The sequence below is a fragment of the Doryrhamphus excisus genome, linkage group LG8 (assembly GCF_037039965.1).
Source record: "Doryrhamphus excisus strain RoL-2023G ecotype Guam linkage group LG8, RoL_Dexc_Guam_v1.1, whole genome shotgun sequence".
Lineage (NCBI taxonomy): Eukaryota > Metazoa > Chordata > Actinopteri > Syngnathiformes > Syngnathidae > Doryrhamphus > Doryrhamphus excisus.
The window spans coordinates 21456992-21480455 of NC_136364.1; the positions used below are offsets into that span (position 1 = coordinate 21456992).

Sequence of the window (23464 nt, forward strand, 5' to 3'; positions counted from 1 at the left end):
AAACTGCAACCAAATGTGCTCCCACTCAGCCAATCATCTCTGAGAGATGCTGGGATTAAACTCACGTCTGGAAATAGATGCATAAATGATGGACATGCATGATGCAAACCATGCTGGCTAATACTGTGAGGTATTTTTACATTTTATTATGATATTGTCATAAGAGAACATAATTTAGAAATTGAGTGTGAATAATATAAAATGCTGTTTTTGACTCTAAAATAAGGTGATGTGGAAATTACTTCAACTTTTGGTATCATCCGATACCAAGCTACTTTAACGTTTTAAACATCAATTGAATTAGTTTGGGCTGCACGGTGGACGAGTGGTTAGCATGCAGACCTCATAGCTAGGAGACCAGGGTTCAATTCCACCCCTGGCCATCTCTGTGTGGAGTTTGCATGTTCTCCCCGTGCATTTCTCCGGGTACTCCGGTTTCCGCCCACATTCCAAAAACATGCTAGGTTAATTAGCGACTCCAAATTGTCCATAGGTATGAATGTGAGTGTGAATGGTTGTTTGTCTTTATGTGTCCTGTGATTGGCTGGCCACCAGTCCAGGGTGTACCCCGCCTCTCGCCCAAAGACAGCTGGGATAGGCTCCAGCACCCCCGCGACCCTCGTGAGGAAAAGCGGAAGAAAATGAATGTTTGTAGGGCTGCATGGTGGACGAGTGGTTAGCGTGCAGACCTCACAGCTAGGAGACCAGGGTTCAATTCCACCCCTGGCCATCTCTGTGTGGAGTTTGCATGTTCTCCCTGTGCATGTGTGGGTTTTCTCCGGGTACTCCGGTTTCCTCCCACATTCCAAAAACATGCTAGGTTAATTAGCGACTCCAAATTGTCCATAGGTATGAATGTGAGTGTGAATGGTTGTTTGTCTATATGTGCCCTGTGATTGGCTGGCCACCAGTCCAGGATGTACCCCGCCTGGCAGAGCAGTAACTCACCCCTACTTTACTTAATTTAAAAATGCAGTACACATATTTTAGTAAAACATGTACCTGTACATACAAATGCGACTCGGGCTTGTGTGTGTCGCTATAAATGTGTTTCATGGGGAGCTGAGAAGCAGACGGACAGGAAGTGGTGTCAGAGTTGAGTTTTAGCTCGGCGTGGGTTACTGTGGCAACAGTGTTTTTAATTCCTGATCATTGTTAAAATGAGAAATCAAACCGGCAATAAAACCAAATATTACAGTAATATTACTGACTACTAGTAATACTCTATACAAGTGTTTCACTGCGTCTTCTGTATGCCCCGTTGATGTATTTTACTTAATTCGGCCATTTTAATACTTGAAAATGCATTATCAGGACAAAACATATGTAGAATTTGCTTCAATGATGCTAATTCTAGGTCATTAAACCACAATAAACATATTTTTGAAAAGCTATTCTGGAATAAAACTGCAAAGTGGTGAGGAATAACTGTTTATACATATATGTATCTACGAACCTATTTGTGAAATATTCAACAAAATACAGTAAAACTTGGGAATTCTTCTTAAGCTGTTGTGCTTATGACATGACTATCGAAAGATACAACTCATACAGTGGTTTGTATAGATAAATAAATATTTCATAATTCTCAATGGTAATTCATTATGGACATATGCACTTCCAAGGGCAGCAGATCAAACAGGTGATGGCTGATGAGGGCTGGGTAGGAATCATCTTCGGTGATGTATTTGGCTCTGTTGAGGTATAGCGAGAGCCGGCAATGTCCTGCAGGCTTGTCAGAGTGATGTTTTGTGCCGTGTTGATTACTCTCTGCAGTGCCTTCTTGTCCGCCACTGTGCAACCGGGGTACCACACCAAAATGCAGTAGGCCGGTATGCTCTGTTTTCATGGTGTAGAGCGCTATGTTGCCTGTCTTGGGTGACTAGTCTCTCTAAACATTTCATGACTACAATTGTAGGTGCAACAGGCCTATCTTCCTGGAGACGGATGGGGATGATGGTATGGAGGATTTCAGGTACAATGTGCTTGTGCTTGTGATTGGTTAAAGATATCAGTGAAAACTCCAGAGAGCTCATTGGTGCAAACTCTTAGTAAATTTAGACCACTATTTACTCTTATTAAAATAATTTAGCTTTTTTCCCACAAAGCCTCCTGTCTGCAAAAGTTTATTCCCTGAGATTAGTTTATTATTAGATCATGTGGTTGAATATAACCTATTATTTGTTAAAATATGCTTATATGAGAATATTTGATGTATTTTTCCACTAAATTCAAGCATTCATTCATTCATTCATTTTCTACCGCTTATCCTCACGAGGGTCGCAGGGGGTGCTGGAGCCTATGCCAGCTGTCTTCGGGCAAGAGGCGGGGTACACCTTGGACTGGTCGCCAGCCAATCACAGGGCACATATAGACAAACAACCATTCACACTCACATTCATACCTATGGACAATTTGGAGTCGCTAATTAACCTAGCATGTTTTTGGAATGTGGGAGGAAACCGGAGTACCCGGAGAAAACCCACGCATGCACGGGGAGAACATGCAAACTCCACACAGAGATGGCCGAAGGTGGAATTGAACCCGGGTCTCCTAGCTGTGAGGTCTGCGCGCTAACCACTCGATGTCTACAATGTTAACCCGTTGGAAATGGCAGGATGTCATTGACCAATAGAACAGTCTACATCACAGTGTCGTCTTCCAACGAACGCAAAACTCATCACACAGCAGCTTAACACTCAAAAGGCTAGCTAGGAAATAATTTGGAGAATTTGGAGTCGCCAATTAACCTAGCATGTTTTTTGGAATGTGGGAGGAAACCGGAGTACCCGGAGAAAACCCACGCATGCACGGGGTAAACATGCAAGCTGGCCGAGGATGGAATCAAACTTGGGTCTCTTAGCTGTGTGGCCTGAAAACAACAATGAAACTGAAATAGGCTGTTAATCAGCTGAGTTTAAGACCTTTGCTAAAAAAAAATGGCCGACAATCTCTCCAAACCACAGCTAAGACAATTTATTGAGCCGTAGTGAAGTGATGCAAATATTTATAGTATTGATACCAATGATAGTATCAGTATGGTAATGAGATTTATATTGTTCAGTTCTTGTGTATATTTATTTTTAGTTTTGTTTTTCATATTTGTTAAATGTGCCGATATGTGCCCTGTGATTGGCTGGCGACCAGTCCGGGGTGTACGCCGCCTCTCGCCCGAAGACAGCTGGGATAGGCTCCAGCATACCCGCGACCGGAGTGGGGATAAAGCGGCTGCCGCTGCTGCTAAATTGGGTGTGTGGCAGGTAGAGCGCTGCCGTCTCCCGGCGAGCTGCTGCCAGTGCAAGTTTCCAAAGAGTAAAGTAACTGCGGTAAGCGCTTTATTACGCCGCCACGGTCCCATTAAGCACGTCATGTCCACACAAAATATACGATATAGTGTAAGTGTTCGTTAATGCATGTGGCGAATGAACCGGAGGACCATACGGGAAATTCATCTGTCAGCCGGCTGGGAAAACCTCTCACGCCAGCCGGCTTCCGGGGATTGAGGGTCTGCATCGGCTGACGTTAGTCTTGTGGCTCCGGAGGTGGGGAAAGGCGAACGAGCACATCATCGCCGACATCCACCTCTCGATTTTTCCGATATGTCAAGAAAGCTACAACGGACGGAAATCTGCGCTGACTGCAGTGCACCAGGTAGGAGGGGAAATATACGCGGATGGTGACCAATAATACGTTCGTAGAGCGACACGTCGGGGCAAACATGGCCGAGGTTGCGCTCTGTGTCAGTGGGTGTGCAAAGCAGGAAACAGCCAGGGCTTCAAAGCGTCGCCTAGGCCCCGACATATTGAGCGAAAATAGGCGTGATTTTTAAATGGGACATATTGTTAGCTCGTAGCGGCTCATTTTAGAAGACAGAGGCGTCTAATCGTTGGGCATGATCGTACTTGAGGATGCCTCTGTGATTTATTGTTTAATAGAAGATACGTGTCGCTTTTTGATGTAAAGAAACGTTTGTTATGATTTTCAGGAGCTTAACACACTGGCATTGCTAAGCTAGCAAACTGGCGACTTGGACTAAGGTTTATGCTTCCATTGACAGATGCATACCAAGCTTACAAAACAATAAATGTTAATGCTAATAAACAGCTCATCATTTCCATATCTTCATGTTACTTGAGCGTTGTAAACACTTTGATGGGAAGGCTTTTAATTGTCTTCTGCCCGGAGTCGCTAGATTTGCTAACGCGGTAGCTAATGTCACTAGCCAACTTTTGCTACATGTCAAGTTTTTGTCAATTTGTGGCACTTTATCTATTAGTTGGCATTTTCATAATATTTTCTTATTTCTATATATAGCACTGTGGAGGTTTTATTCATTATGTTTTTAATCCTAAACCTAAAATGACAGAAACCGAGTCGTTTAATTTACCTCATTCTCATGAACTCAGCTTCTAGTTTTTTGTTTGGCAAATGGCAGTAATACTTTGTTACCCTTTTAAACACAACAACAACAGTTGACAATTGCTTGCTTTCCACTGAACTTAATCAATCATATGACTCCTCACATGCCCTCGCTTTTAGTTCCAAACTTATAATTATTGGTGCTTGTGTTGTCTAGTTTATGCATTTGTCTGCACATGCATTGCCACAGCTGCTGCTTCTGAATGCAGTGCATGTGTATTCAAAGTAGCTTTATGGCTATACTGCTTAGTGCATGCTGGCTACACCTTGCTACTTTTTTTATGACATCATTCTACTCTGGGTTTGCCTTCCTGCCTCAGCATCTTGCAGCTCTCTCTCTCTCACTACTCTCCATCTCAAACTAACATCCACAACAGTATCATTCAAAATCTTAACAAAATCTAGTGTTGTTATTGTTTGGCATCCTTTTATTTCCCTCTCTCCTTGTGCAAGAGGTCTTTCTTAAAAAGACATGCACACACCCACAGTTCTGCAAAACGCTGAGCTGGTCATTAATGGTTGGATACCTCCCTACCCCCCAGCTATGTGGCCTGCCAGGTATGACATTTGTGGACAGGGTAACTGATGGAGACAGTCAGGCAACAGACAGAAGGTCTTCATGTCACTGTATCAAGCTTGTAAACGTGCATGCTTGAAAAAGAGACTCGGGCACTGGGAGCTCATTTCGACTCATTGGTTATATAATGTCAGACGTCTTGTGCTTTTTCTATTGCTGACCATGTTTGACTCGGGTTATAGTACAATGCTCCAGGGATTGTACATGCCTAGAAAGTTAAAAATGTTGACTCTTCAATATGATCTTCAAGCTGCAAAAACTCTACTTTATGATTTAAATCTACTGTATTGTGAAATGAGAAAATCAGAAGACATTAAAATGCTTTCTGGGTAGCAGTTTTCAGTCACATGTATTACTTATATATTGTGTATAATTTATATACTGTGGGGGAAATAATTATGTGAGTCTGTGTGTATCTTTCCCCTTTACAAAGGCACGAGCAAGCCATCATTTTGTGGTTGGTTTGTTTTAACTGAGATGTAAAATTTATTATTAATGCGAACCTGTTATGCTCATTTTAGGCGCTTTGTAATGAGTTGTGGACTGAGTTGTGGACTCCTATAGAGCAGCGACAGCTTTCTAGATCTTCCAGATTCTGCACCTCTTTCAGTGCAGTGTGAGGCCTCCACTTATCCGACCAGGTCCATTTTAGGGTCATCAAAACCGCTCTGTGTTAACTGTTTCTGCCCATGACAGAGTCTGCGTTCCTTACTAGTTTGTCCAGGTGTGTGGCGTCCTCCCCCAGCATACTGCTGAGCACAGGGGGGCTTTAGATACCACAGTCTGGTAGAGGATCTGTAGTATCTTTTGCACATATTGAAGGAGCCCAGCCTTCTAAAGACGTACAGACGGCTCTGCCCTTTCCTGCACAGAGCATCTAGTATGTTGGCAGTCCAGTTTATCATCCAGATACACTGCCAGGTATTTATAGGTGTGAGCCACCTTCACACGGTCAACTTTAATGAGAACAGATTCAGTGTGTCCTGTTTCCGCTAAAGTCCACCACCATTTCCCCGGTCTTGGTAGTGTTGTGGTGCACCAGTTGACAAAGTCCTGGATCAGTTTTCTGTATTCATCCTCCTGGATTATTTGTGTGTTTATAATTTATGACCCATTTCATTTTAAATTGGGTCAAGTACACATGGTGTCTACATGCAATAGCTTAAATTTGTAGCTCTGCATTGGGAGAGCTAAGCAAATAACAGCTGTAGCCTATGGGAATTCTTATATTTATTATACAGATTAAAGAATTAAACTGATTCTGTCTGACCTTCGGGCTACTGTTCTCGACTAGGCTGTTTTTAAACCCATTTGTGCCACTGTTTTCTGCAGGCACATACAGCATTTCGGCTCATCAAATGATGGGCTATTTTAGCCGCATTAATACCCTTAACCCAGGCGTGTTTATCCCAGCTTGAAAATGACTAATGTGGGTAGATGTGTCTTTGTGTGTGTGTTACTGTAAACATGCATGTTACATATTGCTATGCATGTTGTGTTGGTAGTTCTCACGTCAGGGTTTTGGGGGCTGAACATTGTGGGGCTGCTCTGCCAGGATCTCTAGTTTGGCATTTTTGCAAGCCACGTTTATTGAGAATGTTATAGATATTTAATTTAGAAGGAAATATGAAGCAAATTATCATACACTCAAGGGTAGCGTGTCTTGTATACTGGGCTGTGTTTCAACTCATGAATAGTGTACATTAGTGCAGCGTATACGACAAATGTGCATTACATAATTGAATTACATATTTGTTTTACTAGTTACATTGACTTCATTTGCAACGCCAATCATCATTTATTGACAAGACACTAGGTTTCGGGGTCTATTTATAATGGAATCTTCAACATAATCCGGGACCATTTTTTACATCATTAGGCGGCATATGTTTACAAAGCCCACAGAGCTAAATGTGTTGTTGTTTTTCCAGACCCTGGCTGGACCAGTATCAACCGAGGGGTACTGATCTGCGATGAATGCTGTTCAGTTCACCGCAGTTTAGGCCGCCATATCTCCATAGTCAAGCACTTGAGGCACAGCGGATGGCCGCCCGCGTTAATGCAGGTAAGGCAGTGAAACTGGAGACTGAAGAAACACTATTGCAGAATCAAGAGTAAGTGAATTATTTTGTGTTGTATGTCAGTCTGTTGTGTTCTTGTGGCAAGACTTTCGTTCATAATTGTGAAGATGCTGTGCTGCTTCAGTTTTCATCTATGCAAGAGATATAGAAGGAAGACAGTAAGACTGTTTTGTCAACGCAGTATGCTCCATCTGTATGTGTTCAGATGGTTCAAACATTGGCCGGCAATGGTGCCAATTCCATATGGGAACACAGTCTTCTGGACCCTGCTCAGGTGCAGAGCGGCCGAAGAAAACCCAACCCACAGGACAAAGTCCAGTAAGCATCACTCACTGCAAAATTTTTTCTGTGTACAATGAAAGTGTAATATTTTTTTACACATAACTTTCACTCAAGAGTGGTAAGACATCTATCTTGTGAAAAGATTAAACATGACAAGGTAACACTGGCACAATGTTTATGGAAACTGCTGTTGCATTTTCTAAACACTGTTGCTTGGTCTATTGCTGTATAATGGTCTACAGCAGGGGTCTCAAACTCAATTTACTGGAGCTAGGGTCTGGGTTGAGACTGGGCCGCATCAGGTTTTAAAAAAAACAAACAAAAAAAAACCGCATTTATTAAAAACAGAAAAATGAATAAACTTTGCTTTGGTTCCGATTTTCTACAAGAAAAGCTCTGATAAAACATTCCACTGTTCTCAAATATCTTCATTTTTATTTTTCTATACGAAATAAGATGAAAAATAAATAAACAAATCAAGAATAAAGAAAATCAATCAATCAGTAATAAATAAATAATAATAATGATAATAAAACGGCAAATAATAAAAACCTGAGAAACCACATATAGTTGGTGGGTAGACAAATTATTTTTTTCAGATTAAAATGAACAAAGCATTATTAGAGCCCTGTAGACATGACAAAACACGACTATAGTCACATTTATACTCTTTTTATTTACAACATATTGCGCAACTGCAGGGTCTTGAGACACATGCTAACTCGCAAACTAGAGAGCTAGCGACCTAAACGGTAGCCTTCAAGTTATTTCCTTTAAACTTAAATAGCCAAAAACGTACCACTTCCACACAGACAGGGAGGATAACTATTAAAAGTTATTTAACCTTTAACATGAACATTAATCAAACGTAATAATTTTTTTAAACTTCCATATCAAGGTGGGGGCCTCAAACTAGTGTCCTGCGGGCCACATTTGGCCCGCGGGCCGCATGTTTGAGACCCCTCGTCTACAGTAAAACGGTGTATTCACTTCATACTAATTGTCCTTTTGAGGTTCACTTTATGTTCTCCAATTTTTCCCGGTGCAGTCCTACAAAGTCAGAGTTTATCAGAGCCAAATACCAGATGCTGGCCTTTGTGCACAAGCTACCCTGTCGCGACGATGATGGCGTGACTACCAAGGACCTCAGCAAGGTGAGTACAGTATACAACAACTGAGGTCAGCCTAGGTTAATTACTAAGCCACACTGAAGAAGAATTGCACATGTAAGCGCAGAGGATGTTTCATGTGCTGATGTCAGTGGGAAGTCCCACACCTAAACATGCAGACTAAAGTATAAAACAGCCATAGAAGGATGTAATTTGAATGACAGGGCTCTAATGACCTGTGATGCGGCGGAGCATCACTTGGCTAATCAGAACGTTGTGCTTTTTTCTCTCTCAGCCTTACGTGTAATCTTTCCCCTGTGTCAATTTCTTTCTCTTTCCCTCCACCTGCCTCTGTTTTCCTATCAGCAACTTCACTCAAGTGTGCGGACAGGGAGTTTAGAGACGTGTCTTCGGCTGCTGTCTCTTGGCGCTCAGGCCAACTTCTTCCACCCGGTATGTAAAAGGACACTGATTGACTTGTGGCAATGTTTCTGTTCTACTTTTGGCTTGTCGTGATTCATGTTTATGTCTCCATCGCCTGTCCCGCCAGGAGAAGGGCACTACCCCACTGCATGTAGCAGCCAAAGCAGGGCAGATTTTACAGGCTGAATTACTAGTAGTATATGGCGCTGACCCTGGAGCCCCCGACATCAATGGACGCACACCCATGGATTATGCCAGGTAAAATTCAGCGGGGTTATCTAAATCCCACTTTCTTTGCAAATGGATTCTATTATAAAGGATACAAGTACTCCAGAAATAATTTAGTCAATTGTGTGTTTCAGGCAGGCGGGTCACATAGAGCTTGCAGAGCGGCTGGTTGAGTGTCAATATGAACTGACTGACAGGCTGGCATTCTACCTTTGTGGCCGACGCCCGGGTATACGTTGCACTTGTTCAGAAGCAGTTATTTCTGTCAGCATCGTTCTTACATTACACTAATCTGCTCTTTTCTTCAGATCACAAGAATGGCCATTATATCATTCCCCAAATGGCAGACAGGTATGGGCCATTTGGTTGATATTTTGCCCTATAATGCAGTAGTGGTATGTTTTCACAGTATTGTGTGTTGTTTTGCACAGGCCTGTCACAATAACAATTGTCCTACAAATTATTGCCGATAAACGATATTGTCAACTTTATTTTGAGACCATTTAAAAAAAACGCATATAAATTAAAAACTATAAACAGGCTATTTCTACTGTTGCGTGGTGTCATGTGTGGACACAGCAGGATCAAATAATGTCAGGAAAGCTTCACGGATGTGTGCATCGTATGTACTATTGTCGTACACCAGACGTAAACACTACATGACTATGTGTAAATGAGTCATGCTGGAAAATCCATGTTGCTCTATGCGCACACTTGCCAGCGGCCCCGCCGCCACCCACTGGGACTGAATGACTGACAGGATGGTTCTCCCTCACTCCCTTAATTACGATATACAGTAGAAGCAACATGCACAGGTGTTGAAACAGATGCACAGAGTATAAACCCTCTTGTCATCCAAAGTGGTAGCGAGAGAGGATGAAAACAAACACACGTGCAAATGTCAATATGTAGAAGCTGGCAAAATTATCACGTTTGTTTTTATTTATATTGCGGTTAATTGATATACTAATTATTGTGACAGGCCTGGTTTTGCATTAAGCCAGATTGTTATTGTTTTGATGCAGTTTAATATTGTGACCAGAGGGTGGCCCCAGAGTGTGCTTTTAACCATCTGTTCCGCATTTAGGCAAATTTGATAGAAGATGACAACCAATTTGTGTGATTAAAAATTAAAATCCCTATATTGCTTTTAGGTTATAGCTATATGTAGAGCTATAATTACCCTGCATCTGGGATTTGCCTCACTAGGAGCTGAGCCTACTAGCTATGATTGAGTGATCAAATTTGTCATCAAATTTACCTGAACATTGAGGTTTCACTTAAAAACTGGGAAAGAAAAATTGTCTTAAATGCCTTAATGGTTTTGTTACTTGATGTGTGTTTGTATTTTTCCATCATCAACAAGTTTTATTGAACAGGCCAAAAGTGCACTGTCATGACATAATAAATCAAGCTTAGCTCAGCCTCTTTCTGAGTTTGACAAATATACAACCAAATATCCAGTATTTCACAGTAGTGAGTACATGCCTCCAATTTCTGCAAATATTAGATTATATATTTCCATGGGACAACACTGACTTGTGACAACTATGTTGTCATGGGTTTAGATGTTAAGGAGACTTTATTTACACAGTTACACAAGCCATGCAATGACTACTTAAATCGTATCATTGTATCATTTCTTCAGTATTGTTGCATGAAATTCTCAAGTATTTGTGTGTACTCACTTTTGTGAGGCACTGTAACGACATATTAGAAATACCATCTGACTCGATTTGGTCATTGGTACCTCTGAATGACAACAGTTTCAGCCATTTAGCTGTGGCTTCTCTACCCTTCTCTCTGTCTGTTTCTTCCTTTTTTCTCACTCGTCTTCTGTTCTCTCTATTTTGCTTCGCTCGATGGAGCCAGAGCTCGTCCTAAGTGCCCGACACAGAGGTATCTTTTCTTTTCTTCGTTCCTCTTTCCCCCCCCAAAGTACTGTCTTGCTTCATTTTAACCACTGTTTCTGTAACCCTCTGTTGCAAACAGAGCTCTCAAAGTGGGAAGAACATCATTAAAGATTTAATGTCTCACTAATAGCTAAAGAAGCAGTAGATTAACTAGGCTTAATTAATAAAGTAGCAAGGCACCAGCTTGACAGCATTTTGCTGCCCGGCTGTAGCTTTCAACACCTCCGTTTCATCCTCCCTGAAAGACCTTAATGAACCTCAGCAGCCCCATTCTGTGTGGCATCCAACAACCCAAATGTTCCACCATCTCCCAGTATAACCTGCTTCCTTATGTCCCTCTCATGTCTCATTTACCATTGCAATATTTATCACCCTCCGCCCTTTTTGTATTTCATTGTGAACTTGAGTGCTTGTCTAAAGGTTGTTCTTTTTTTTTTTTAGTCTGGACCTTTCAGAACTAGCTAAGGCTGCCAAGAAGAAGCTACAAGCAGTGAGTTGTGATGACTTGTGGGTTTTGCATTAGAAATCTAAAATATGAATAGACAGAATATGTAAAGCTAGAAGAACACACATCTGGAAGTTAAAAATTATTTGTGGAGCACCCCAGGGATCAATACTGGGACCAAAACTGTTCAACTTGTACATCAATGACATCTGCATTTAAAGTTTGTATTATTTGCGGATGATTTGATTGCCTTTTGTTCCAGAGAAAGCACAAACGAAATCATTAAAAAGGTCAGAAATGAAATAGTCATATTAAAACAATGGTTTGATAATAATAGATTTTCCTTGAACCTAAGTAAAACTAAAATTACGCTGTTTGGTAATAGTAGAAAGTAGATATTGAAAGGGTGAAAGAAAATAAATTTATGGGGATCATAATGTATGAAAAAAATGAGCAGGAAACCTCATAATAAAAATACACAGCATAAGGTGGAGAGAAATATTTCAAAATTGAACAAAGCAAAATTAGTTGTCAATCAAAATTCACTCCACATTCTTTATTGCTCTCTGGTTTTACCATATCTAGTAATAACTATAAAAGCAATCTTCACTTGCTAAATTTACTTGTAAATGTAAATGTACAGACCATGGAAGTTCATGGAAACACTGCAGAAAGAGTCGCAGAAAGCGAGAAAGCTTCCTTTTTGGGTTATGGTGTGCTGCTCTATAGGAGTCAACAACTCAACACAAAGTGCTGAAAATGAGCATAATAAGCCATAACAGAGATCCAAATTAAATCGGTGTTTGTTGCATTTATAGTACATCACAAAGTGAATCCATTTGCTTACAACATTTTTCTGCCTTGCCTGACAGCTGAATAACCGGCTGTTTGAAGAGCTTGCAATGGACGTTTACGACGAAGTGGATCGCAGAGAAAATGATGCAGGTGAGCCGCATCCAGTAGCGATCATCTGTTAAACAGTTGAAAATCACTAGTATTCTAACCAAAAAAAGGAAACACACCATAAAGTTGCTAAGCAGTCATTGAAAATCAGAAACTGTGTTTAGAGGGAAGGAAAAAATGTTTTAGAGTGAGGGAGGGGGGAGAAAACCAAGGAGAGACTGGATGGGGGAATCACAATCTCACAAAGTCTCGAGTGTCTCCGTTTGCACTTCTAACTCGAAAGAAGCAGCAGAGAAATTAGCAAATTGACCAAAGCATTGGCGGTAAGTAGCAGGGACATGCAGGACGAGGGCATAATAATAATACACTAATGCATGTTTTAACTTTTGTTTTTGCAGTGCATAGCTATTTGTGAACACATTTATTTCTTCCTCAGTGTGGCTTACTACCCAGAACCACAGCACTCTGGTAACGGAACGAAGCGCTGTACCCTTTTTACCAGTCAACCCTGAGTACTCTGCCACACGAAACCAGGTAAACCGATACATATATACAACATTGTCATGCGTACATGAAAAACATTAGCTCCGAGTTTCTGTTTTTTATGTTTTTAAAGAGTGTGAAACTGGCAGTTTGAGAAAGGAGCAGAGCTGTAACCCCGTTTCCATACTTGCCCCTCTCTCGCTGAAGGAAAAAAAATGTCCTCTCGATTTGCCTGTTATTCTAAACATTGACTTTTTACCACACGACGTAAAAACAAACACAGCACCACACTTTAGCAGTATTATTACTGTACAAAAATTACTGTCTGTTCATGGTAAGAAGGAGAGAAAATATTCATATTATAGTACTCTAGCTTGTTACTTTAAATATCTTTCTATGCCTGCATTTGTGTTTGTGTGCATGCACATAATTGTGTGTTCCAAGTGTTCAGTATGACTGTGTTTTTCCACAGCACATGGATGCTGACCACAGTACTCTCACTGGCAGTCAACCATAAGCCGTTGGCTGAATTTCTGTTATTGCAAATAGTAATGATAGTTATGTGTTTTTTAACTACATTTTAATTGGGCAATAACTAGTTAACATACTGTATCTTTGCTTTTTCTGTTCCAGGGCCGCCAAAAGCTGGCCCGCTTCAATGCTCGGGAGTTTGCCACGCTCATCATAGACATCCTGAGCGATGCCAAAAGGAGACAGCAGGGGAAAGGTCTCAGCAGCTCAACTGGTGAGAAACCAAAAGTCGGGTTTGCACTGCCAAAAGATTGTTAGTGGTTAAGTATACTGTTAATTTTTCAACATAACAGCTGCCGGGATATAATATAATCTTAAAGCTTTATGCCTTGTTCACAGCATAGGGAGAACAATGCTTTGTGACTGATGGACAGTGTGGTGTTAGACTACAACTCTGCTAAGGAGAGTCATTAAAAGCACTTAAAGAGCTAAAAATGTTGCCACGGTGACCTGTCATCCACAGCAACAGAAGATAAAACATATTCAAATCTGGAAGTGAAATTAGCCATTTTACAGTGGCACCTTACTAACAGGCAAACACAGCTTTTGAGTTTCAGACAGCGATTTGTCTGCTGCAAGAGATGATAACTCCTGATGCTGTTCATATCAACATCGCTGTCGTAATTTTCCCCCCCTCCTCATCTCAGACCCATTGGACCTTGGCTTTGACGATGACCAACATGATTACGACAGTGTAGCATCTGATGAAGACACAGACAGCGAGCTCACAACCCAAAATAACAACAACACGCAACGCAGTAACCGTGCAAAGGTATGCTACTCCGGCAAACATACAATTCCTAATCTAGAATAGCTCAAGTAAGCTAATGAGGCTTATTCACGAGCGCTTGTCCCAGCATGCTTTACAGGGAGTTGCCTCAGTAAGGGCTTCCACATAGCTACTGAATGACATCACCGAGCATATTCAGAGTTCTGTCACAGAGACATTGTTTGTGCTGAGAGAGGGAGAAAAATCTGACAGGCGCCGAAATACTGTATTCAAAAAATGGAAAGCTAGAAAAGCTGTCCTTCAACAAAATGACAACCTCATTCCCAATTAAAATGTTCCTTCATTAGAACTGTGTACCACAGGAAACTGATAATTATTTATTTTGTACAAATATTTTATATTTGTAAATCTATCTATGTTAGCAACTTACTGTGACAGGCAGAATAATTGACTCCTTCTATATAATTAACCTCCATGTCACCGCCTGCAGATCATATAACAGAAAAAGCCATAGCACGCTTGGTGGTGTGTGGTGAGATTATTTTAGCATCATGATTAGAACAGTAAATACACTTCATTTTAGTTTAGAGATTGATGTATTTGTTGAGCATATACACTGAATATTCATAACAATTTGTTTTGGTCCACTTTTAGAGAGTAGAGAACCAAATCAAGCACTCTTTGTGGTCACAGGAAATGGGCGTAGACCTTGCATAGTTGCGAACTAAAGCTGGTCTGTATGAATATGTTTAGTCAGCTGCAGTTCTTCACATTGCCTAGCTTTATCGCCCCCTTAGCTTTCCCTGTATACATTCAGTATGCAGTCATTTGAAATGCTAACCCAAAGCGGTGTGCATGAATGAAGATAAAGGTAAAAGAAAGGGTAGGGCTATCTCTGACCTATGTGGTGCCCCAGGGCGACATGTTTCAGGCAAAAGCATTTTGAAGCAAGAGCTTTACCCATGCGGTTTTGTACCTAATTTTAAACATTTTAAAACTTCCCATTCACCAAATTATACACAAAAAATTAATTAGGCAAGCCTTGTTTCTTCAGTTTCTTGATCCATTTTAATACCTGGTACAACTAAAAGTGGTTACTTCAAGACGTCTGTCAATAGTAAGTAGCTTTAGCATTTTAGCATTTTCTACAGCATTGGTAGTCTAATATAGCCTAACCTTAATTGTGGTGGGAAAAGGCTATTAGCGACCCCTCTCCTGGTATGCAAACACTTTTGGTCCATGACCATCACAAAATGGACACTGATAAATTGTTACTGACTTCTTGACCCTCTGTGACATCACAAAGGGGCAGTTTTTTACGACGCCTTTTGAAACCAAGCGTTTTGAGCCATCTTAAACTTCTTTCAGGGCTCACGTCAAAATGCGTAAACCTCATTATCTGAAAGTTAGGCATCATTTAACCATTTAATCATTTAACATACAACATTCTAACTACATTTATAGGTCAGAAAAGAGGCAAAAGCATTAATTAATTAAGCATGATTAATTAATTTGAATTTGATTAATCTGAACCAATTAACCACAATAAGGGATTATTGTTGGCTCTAGTTGAGCCCATACTGGTTTTGTGTTTTAATGGCGCTGCCTTTCTACCTGCCTGTATGTCCCGTCAATTCAGAGTATGGACTCGTCCGATTTGTCCGATGGACCCATCACACTGCAGGAGTACCTGGAGGTAAAGAAAGCCCTGGCCTCCTCGGAAGCCAAGGTGCAGCAGCTAATGAAAGTGAACAACAACCTCAGTGAAGAACTCAGACGTCTTCAGAAAGAGGTAAGGTGTCATGAATTCGGAGCAGACATACAGTCAAGGAAATTGTGTATATCATTTGTGTGTAATAATGGCCTTGCAAGAGAGAAGTCATTACAGAAGAAATGCTTGAAAAGGAGATAAGGACATATGAAAACAGGCGGGACGTATTCATATACAGATCGGCAGGCAGGATGGTGCCACAACAGTTGTTTATCTCTGATTAGAGACTGCAAGGGAACACATTTATTCACGCGTGTCTCTTTTCTTCATGAAGTCTCCTGGTGACATATTGTGTATTATGTTGAAACTAAGGCAGCTCATTTTACACTCAACATTTACATTGGCTACATTTGCTTGGTTTCTTCATGTGGTCATTGCATTCATTTGTGCCCTCCGTATGGACATGTATGACATAAGTAGGTGGAGCATCTGGGAAGTAAGGTCCATCTTGCAAAAAGGCCTAAAAAATTGCATTCACCAGTAGTCATTTTATGTTTATTGTTGTGGTTTGCAGCGGTGTGGAACTGCACTGCAATTTACTAATTGGTGTTTGCTTTATTTGCTACTTTTATTTAGCTTAATTAAATGAGCAAAATATTAGAAACATTTCTCAATGTGATGCAGTGCAGCTATACAGTACCGCACATTGCAACCAGAATAAATATGAAATGAAAACCTTGCTTATTGACGCAGCTTGGGGGTGGATTGTATGTTTTTAATATAGCCTGCAGTTCATTTGTCCTCACTGAACGTAAAAGTCGATGTCAAGTATGGAGACATCCGACCCTCCACGACACCTGGTTCCTGTCTAACTCATCACGTAACTACTGTATGTATGTCAACGTGTCATTACCACACATCCGTCCCCCCCCACAACTAGTTAATATCGCAAGTCCCGTGCATCCCTCTACTATACCTGTGCTTATGAATGTTTGTCTTTGACGATTCAGTTGACACCCCCCCTCCTTCCCTTCAAACTCCCCATTTCCCTTCTCCCATCCTCTCATCCCTTCTTGCTGCCTTCCTCCTCTCATGTAGATCACACGGATGCAGACAGAGAACAGCGTGCTGCGGGGGGGCCAGCAAGCTGGGGGAGCAGCCGGCCATGGGGTTGGGGGCCCCGGCGGAGGGGGAAACTACTGGCCGGGAGGCGGCATGCGAGGGGTAATCGGCGGTGGGGTTGTGAGCGGATTGGGGACAGGAGTTGATGCCTCAGTGCTCACGGCACCGTCTTTAGCCACCCCTCAGCCCCATCTCCATCGGAGAGACCGCCAGGCTTTCTCCATGTACGAGCCCGGGGCCGCGCCCAACCCCACGACCCTCGGTCCCCCAGCCCTGGACTCCCTGGCAGACCGACTGCAACCCCTGAACCCACCCAGCGTAAGTTAGAACTCTCGCTTCCCACTTGCCGCCTTCCTTCTGGAGGCCCCGATTGGCTCTCTTTGGCCAGATTGATGGGTGATCGTCCAATTCTTATCTTGCCATTTCTCATTGACTCATTCTCTTTCTGCACTCCAGCGCCTCATTTTTCTCTTTCAGAGCTCTACTGTGATCTCCCATTCAGTTTTGGATCTGTAACGCTGAGGTGCCAAATATAATCAGACCTTGTTGGGTACCTTGATGGGAAATTGCAGTAAGAGAGATCTGAATGAGAAAGATGCAAAACAGAAAGTGTTCTCTCTTTGTCCTCTTGGTGCATCCTGAGCTTCACACTTTTTTACATTTTCAGCCTCTTCAAGTTAGCTCTTCCAATCAACTGCTTTACATGGTGACAGACGTGCACACGTAGTCGCATGTATACGTTTACAAACCTGATCCGAGTACCCAGCATTTACCTTGTTTGTCTTTCTGTCTGCCTCCTCACCTGTCTCTTGTTCACTGCAGTGCAGCCATGCATCCTCTGGATGTAAGCATTCTGTCCATCATTGTTTTTGTTTGCCATACATGTTCTCAGTGTGCTTGCCCTTTGCTTATTACACATTCTAGCAGTGGAGAACATGCCGTGTAGCGAACAGTCAGTTTTAGACTTTAGTTGGCGGTGTTTGCATTATCTCAGTGTTTGATAGCTACAAAAGCATACTGTATTGATGACAGCAAGCAAACTGGCTCTTGCTGACTCATCATCTTTTTTTCTGCCCACCCCACCCCCCGCTCTCCCAAAACCTCGCCCTTTTTTCCTCCACACTTTTTTCCTCCCATCAATATCATCACCCTTCCTTCCTGTAATAATATTATTTGTCCATACTTCTTCTCATTGCTGTCACCCCATTCCTCTTTGCCTATATCCATCCCTGTGCTCCCCAGGTAAGGAAGGGTAGTACGGGTGGTTTAGCACCGTATGGAGGCCAACATATGTCTGGGTCGACAGAGATGGGACGTTACATGGTAAGTTTGTACAATTTGAAAATGACATTAGGACTGCCTCTGACCTAGTTAGCAGTAGGAAAAAATGCATTATAAATCTGCAAATTATCAATCACTGTTAATCAATTATGGTACTCATCTAGACTTTAATTTTTGAGTGGTAAATGTTTGAAATGTTCGTACCTCACTCAAAAATGCTGATCAGTGTCTGGAATAAATACTGAAGAATTATATCATTGGTGTTTCCTTCCCTAGATTTCAAAATCGGAAAAGCACGGCAGTGGCACAGACAGCGATTATGACAATACACACACGTACGAACCCTCGATAAGGTCAGACTCACTACATTACACCGTGCACAGAAGTATCTTAACTGATTTAACTATGTTGTCAAATACTGCAAATCAGAGGTAAACGGGGTATGAGAGGGTAACACAGCTCATCGTCATCATCATTTTGTGTTTTCAGTATGGGCCGCAGCAGCGAAGAAGAAGGCCGTGGGGAGGCTGAAGACAGAGGAGGTGGTGAGATGAGCGATCCTGACCCCACTTTACCGTGCACAGAGGATGTCATACTGAAGACTGAGCAGGTGACCAAGAACATCCAGGAGCTTCTCAGGGCTGCTCAGGAGTTCAAACATGACAGGTGAGACTCCCAACACTCCACCACCATTACCACTATCGATGCTATTACTACTGCTACTAAGATTAAGATTAAGATATGCCTTTATTCGTCCCTCAGTGGGGAAATTTGCATTGCACAGCAGCAAGAGTACAGAATCAGTTGAGCAGTACAAAAATACATAATATAAAGAAATAAACAAACCAAGTATTAACAAAATCAACAGTTTTTTCCAGAGTTTATAGGATGAGCGGTTCATCATTTTCAAGCTCTCTTCCTTTATACTTATTTTCTGACAGCGGGTTCGAACCTAGCATGTAGAACATCACTGCCCTCTATAGCCCATACCTATAAATAGCAGCTCAGGACCAGACAATATTCCCGTCACTGCAGTAACATCCCTGACACAGAGTCACCTGTGTAGAATACTACACACCCATTCAAATGCTTCTTCTGAATGCTGTATGTTTATATGCATTGTTGTTCATTCAGTCATTTTTCTGCTTATTGCTTAATTTAGGCAAATACATACATATTTTTTTATCCGAGATTTTGCTACAGATCAGTCATTTTTATAGTTCTCACCGTTCAGCTTTTTGTAAGCATTTAAATATTCTAATCATTCTCCTCAGCTTTGTACCATGTTCCGAGAAGATCCACTCTGCTGTCACTGAGATGGCCTCGCTCTTCCCCAAAGTAAGTCCACCTCTCGTCTTGTTTCTCAGCCTTTCTTAGCCAGTCATACACTGTCAAATCATCCAACTCACTTTTGGTCGGATTTCAAGTTGTCAGATATCAAAGATGTAGAGCGTACAGATGGAAACGACGAGCACAAGGCACGTACAGAGCAGGATTAATATTGCAACAACACATCATCGAAAGGGTGACACAGCACCTCCTGAATAACCTCGTGCTTGACAATTGTCACATCTCAGACCATAATTTTACAGTGTATGCCTGGCTTTTATTCTCTCTATACCAGGGGTCTCAAACTCAATTTACTTGGGGGCCACTGGAGCTCAGGTCTGGGTGAGACTGGGCCGCATCAGGTTTTCCAAAAAAAAAAAAAAACCCAAAAAAACGCATTTATTAAAAACAAAAACATTAAAAAAACTTCCCTTTGGTTCCAATTTTCTACAAGAAAAGCTCTGATAAAACATTCCACTGTTCTCAAATATCTTACTTTTTATTTTTCTTCATAAAATAAGATGAAAAATAAATAAACAAATCAAGAATAAAGAAAATCAATCAATCAGTAATAAATAAATAAATATAATAATAATAATAAAACGACAAATAATAAAAACTTAAGAAACCACATATAGTTGGTGGGTAGACAAATTATTTTTTTCAGATTAAAATGAACAAAGCATTATTAGAGCCCTGTAGACATGACAAAACACGACTATAGTCACATTTATACTTTTTATTTACAACATATTGCGCAACTGCAGGGTCTTGAGACACATGCTAACTCGCAAACTAGAGAGCTAGCGACCTAAACGGTAGCCTTCAAGTTATTTCCTTTCAACTTAAATAGCCAAAAACTTACCACTTCCACACGGATAGGGAGGATAACTATTAACAGTTATTTAACCTTTAACATGAACATTAATCAAACGTAATAATTTTTTCTGGGTACATGATACCATACAGCATCCATATCAAACTTGCGCGGGCCGCACTAACATTAAACTTTCATATCAAGGCGGGGGCCTCAAACTAGTGTCAGCGTGTTTGAGACCCCTGCTCTATACTCACCTCTTTACCTCCTTTTGATTGTCTTTTCATCTCCATAGCGACCAGCCCTGGATGCAGTCCACTGCTCGCTCCGCCTGTTGGCCTCCAGCGCCTCACGGTTACAGGTGGAATGCCGTAAAGCGGCACCCACGGATCCGGGCGCACCTGCAGTGGACTACCAGCTCCTCACTCAGCAGGTCATCCAATGCGCCTATGACATAGCCAAGGCTGCCAAGCAACTGGTCACCATCACCACTCGTGAGAAGAAACAGTGACGGTGCAAACGCGCAACAAGGCGCTGAGGGAAGAGATAAGACGGGATCCTACCATAGGGGGAGGAGGAGTGACCAAGGGGGTGTTGGGTGCTGTCAGGAAGGAATAGTATGGACTCTGCATGGGAAGGAAGTGTTAATGGAATGAGCACAGAGAAAGAAACCAAGTGGGAACTACAGCGTCTAGAATCAGACGCGTAAGATCAATGGCTTGACGCGTGAGACAAACAAGAAAGCGTGGTGATGTACAGTACAGTGAAGCGCACCCTGACGCCATCTTATTTATTCTCCCCTGTCGCTCGTCACCCCCCCCCCCCTCTTTTAGCTAACAACTGGACCAACAAACGAAGAACAACAACTGTGACAGCCCATTTTTATCTTAGTGGACGACGGCCTCGCCACTCTTCTTCTCTGGTTTGCTTTTTTGTAGAAGAGTTTCAGACTGTTCTTGGAGGTCCACAGCATGTTCTGTCCGGCATGTGTCCCCCCCACCCTTCTCCTTTGAACGTGCAGATTTGGGAAAAACACTTAACACTGGAATAATTGTGATTTATATTTTTTTGTTTATCATGTCTATTGTTTTTTTTGTAATGATATTTTACTGACTTATCTTGATTTAATTGTTTCTATATGTTGATGTCATTGTCTCACTCATAATTCTCATGTTGTGGCACAGGGAGACAGTGTTTACTGGGATTTAATTTAAAAAAACAGCCTGTGAACAGTCCTGAGAGTTTCTCAAGCCTTCCTTTTAACTTATACGCGCGATGGACGAGGGGTTTTTTTTTTGGTTCCAAAAAGACCAAAATCCCCTTGACTTTGATCACGATTTTAAAAATGAAACCTCAACTGTCACCTCATGTTTTTGTTTTTGTGTTTCTTTTTTTAAAAGAAACCTCATTTAACCGAGCCAGTGGAATCATCTCAGAATTAGCCATTGTGGAATGATGCAGCTCATAACACTTTTCATCATATATGACTTTTCTTTCACCTTCCGCATCGGCGTGCATGATCAAGGCCATGTTTTTTTTTTTTTTGTTTTCATGGATTCTATGTCACGACCTGCTGATTTGGTCCTCATGGCATTTCCCCTCTCAGTCTCTTAATACGTAGAAAGACACTTGGACAAAGCTGGTTGAATTGTGCCAAAGACAGAATGCAGATGGTATCGAACAAGGCCTCATTTTGTTTCAAGTCATCTGCTGGTTTCTCATCCTTAATAATCAGTTTTTTTTAATGTCTTATAACAACATTCAACCTTGCTAAATCCCAAGCACTTTGAAGAGATGGACCATCTTCAGCACTTCTCTGACCATTTCAGTGATGTTTTTCTAGGTTTTTGCTCGTTCAAAACAAAACCATGCTCTAAAAAAAAAACAAAAAACGACTGCAATGTATCATTGCTTGATATTGAATGCCTTTGCACATGATTATCTCCTGTTTGACTGGCTGCAATGTTCTGCTGAAACAAATACTTCCAACTTCATCAATCATCAAGTTTTAGACTAGAGCCATATATATATATATATATATATATGAACATATATTTTCATGCTATATTTTATATTAAACAACATGTTAGGGTGTCTGTTCTGTGAGATATTTACGTGTACTTGTTGACCCAAGTGAGCATCAGGCTGTGAGTTCTATTCACCAAGCATCCAGTTCAGTTAGGCCTCGAGAGTGTGCTTACACAGCGGCGTTGCCCTACTATGGCAGAAACAAGTTTGATCTCACAAGTAGGTCGTGCTGTTAGTTGCACTATTTTTTTTTTTTTTATCCAAGCACCAGCGGGATGAAGTAGCATCTTCTCTACAGTGTGTACTACACTCTCGTAAAGGTCATAGTTCAAGTGCATTAGGCGCTGGATGCAAGGAAATAAGAAAAGGTCTGAAACTCGCTTGGGATTAGCATTACAGTCATCTCAAAATGGCGAGGGGGAGGGGTCCAACAATGCACACGACCCCTCTCCACTCACGTTTAGCGGACCCCAAGTAGGGTGTCTATTTGTGTGAATGTTACTACTTAGTCTCATCATGCCCAACACTTTTTTTTTAATTTCTCCATCTTTACACTCATGTCATCGGCTGGACCACCTTCCATAAGCCAGTGATTTATTTGGCTCCAACTACATTCTCAACCACTGGTGGTGCACTGTGGCCTGTTGCGTTGCTGTCCTTAAGTTTCTCCTGCAGCCCTACTTTTTGGGAGACGGGTGATGGGAGAGTTATCTTTTAACAAAAAAAAAAAACACTAAAAACTGTAAAAGTAGAGACAGAGAACAATGACTTGAAAAAGGTCACTTGTAATGGAAACTCATAAGCTGTACATTTGTAATAAAATAATAAAAAGTTAATTGTCTGTGGTTTGGTTGGGTTCTTTTCACCGGTGTGGAAGGCTTGTTTGTTTCATATACAAAGGCGTTACAAGTATACTGTTACTGAGTGTTTAAGTCACAGTATTTAGTTTTTTGGTGGTTTTGGCAACATACAATCATCAACATACAGTTTTCCCATGTCCTCTGAAGTGGACATGAGGACTTACTATTAAATACCATGTTTTTTTTCATGTA

General features: G+C 41.4%; 1 protein-coding gene across 3 annotated transcripts; it reads left to right on the plus strand.

Moving 5' to 3' along the window:
- Positions 1 to 3344: 3344 nt before the first annotated feature.
- git1 (G protein-coupled receptor kinase interacting ArfGAP 1) lies at positions 3345 to 23269 on the plus strand. 3 transcript variants are annotated; one of them, XM_058080747.2, is made up of 21 exons: positions 3345 to 3651; positions 6928 to 7061; positions 7283 to 7395; positions 8408 to 8513; positions 8835 to 8921; positions 9019 to 9149; positions 9254 to 9348; positions 9428 to 9470; positions 10992 to 11018; positions 11474 to 11522; positions 12350 to 12422; positions 12817 to 12914; positions 13497 to 13608; positions 14042 to 14166; positions 15764 to 15916; positions 16934 to 17275; positions 18200 to 18280; positions 18515 to 18591; positions 18728 to 18904; positions 19513 to 19576; positions 20680 to 23269. In XM_058080747.2, the coding sequence occupies exons 1-21, from the start codon at positions 3600 to 3602 to the stop codon at positions 20893 to 20895; spliced, it is 2355 nt and encodes a 784-aa protein (XP_057936730.2). In that variant the 5' UTR covers positions 3345 to 3599; the 3' UTR covers positions 20896 to 23269. The 3 variants fall into 3 exon arrangements, with proteins under 3 accessions (XP_057936730.2, XP_057936731.2, XP_057936735.1); XM_058080748.2 differs by lacking the exon at positions 10992 to 11018; XM_058080752.2 differs by lacking the exon at positions 16934 to 17275 and having other exon boundaries at positions 3346 to 3651.
- The last annotated feature ends 195 nt before the right edge of the window (positions 23270 to 23464 follow it).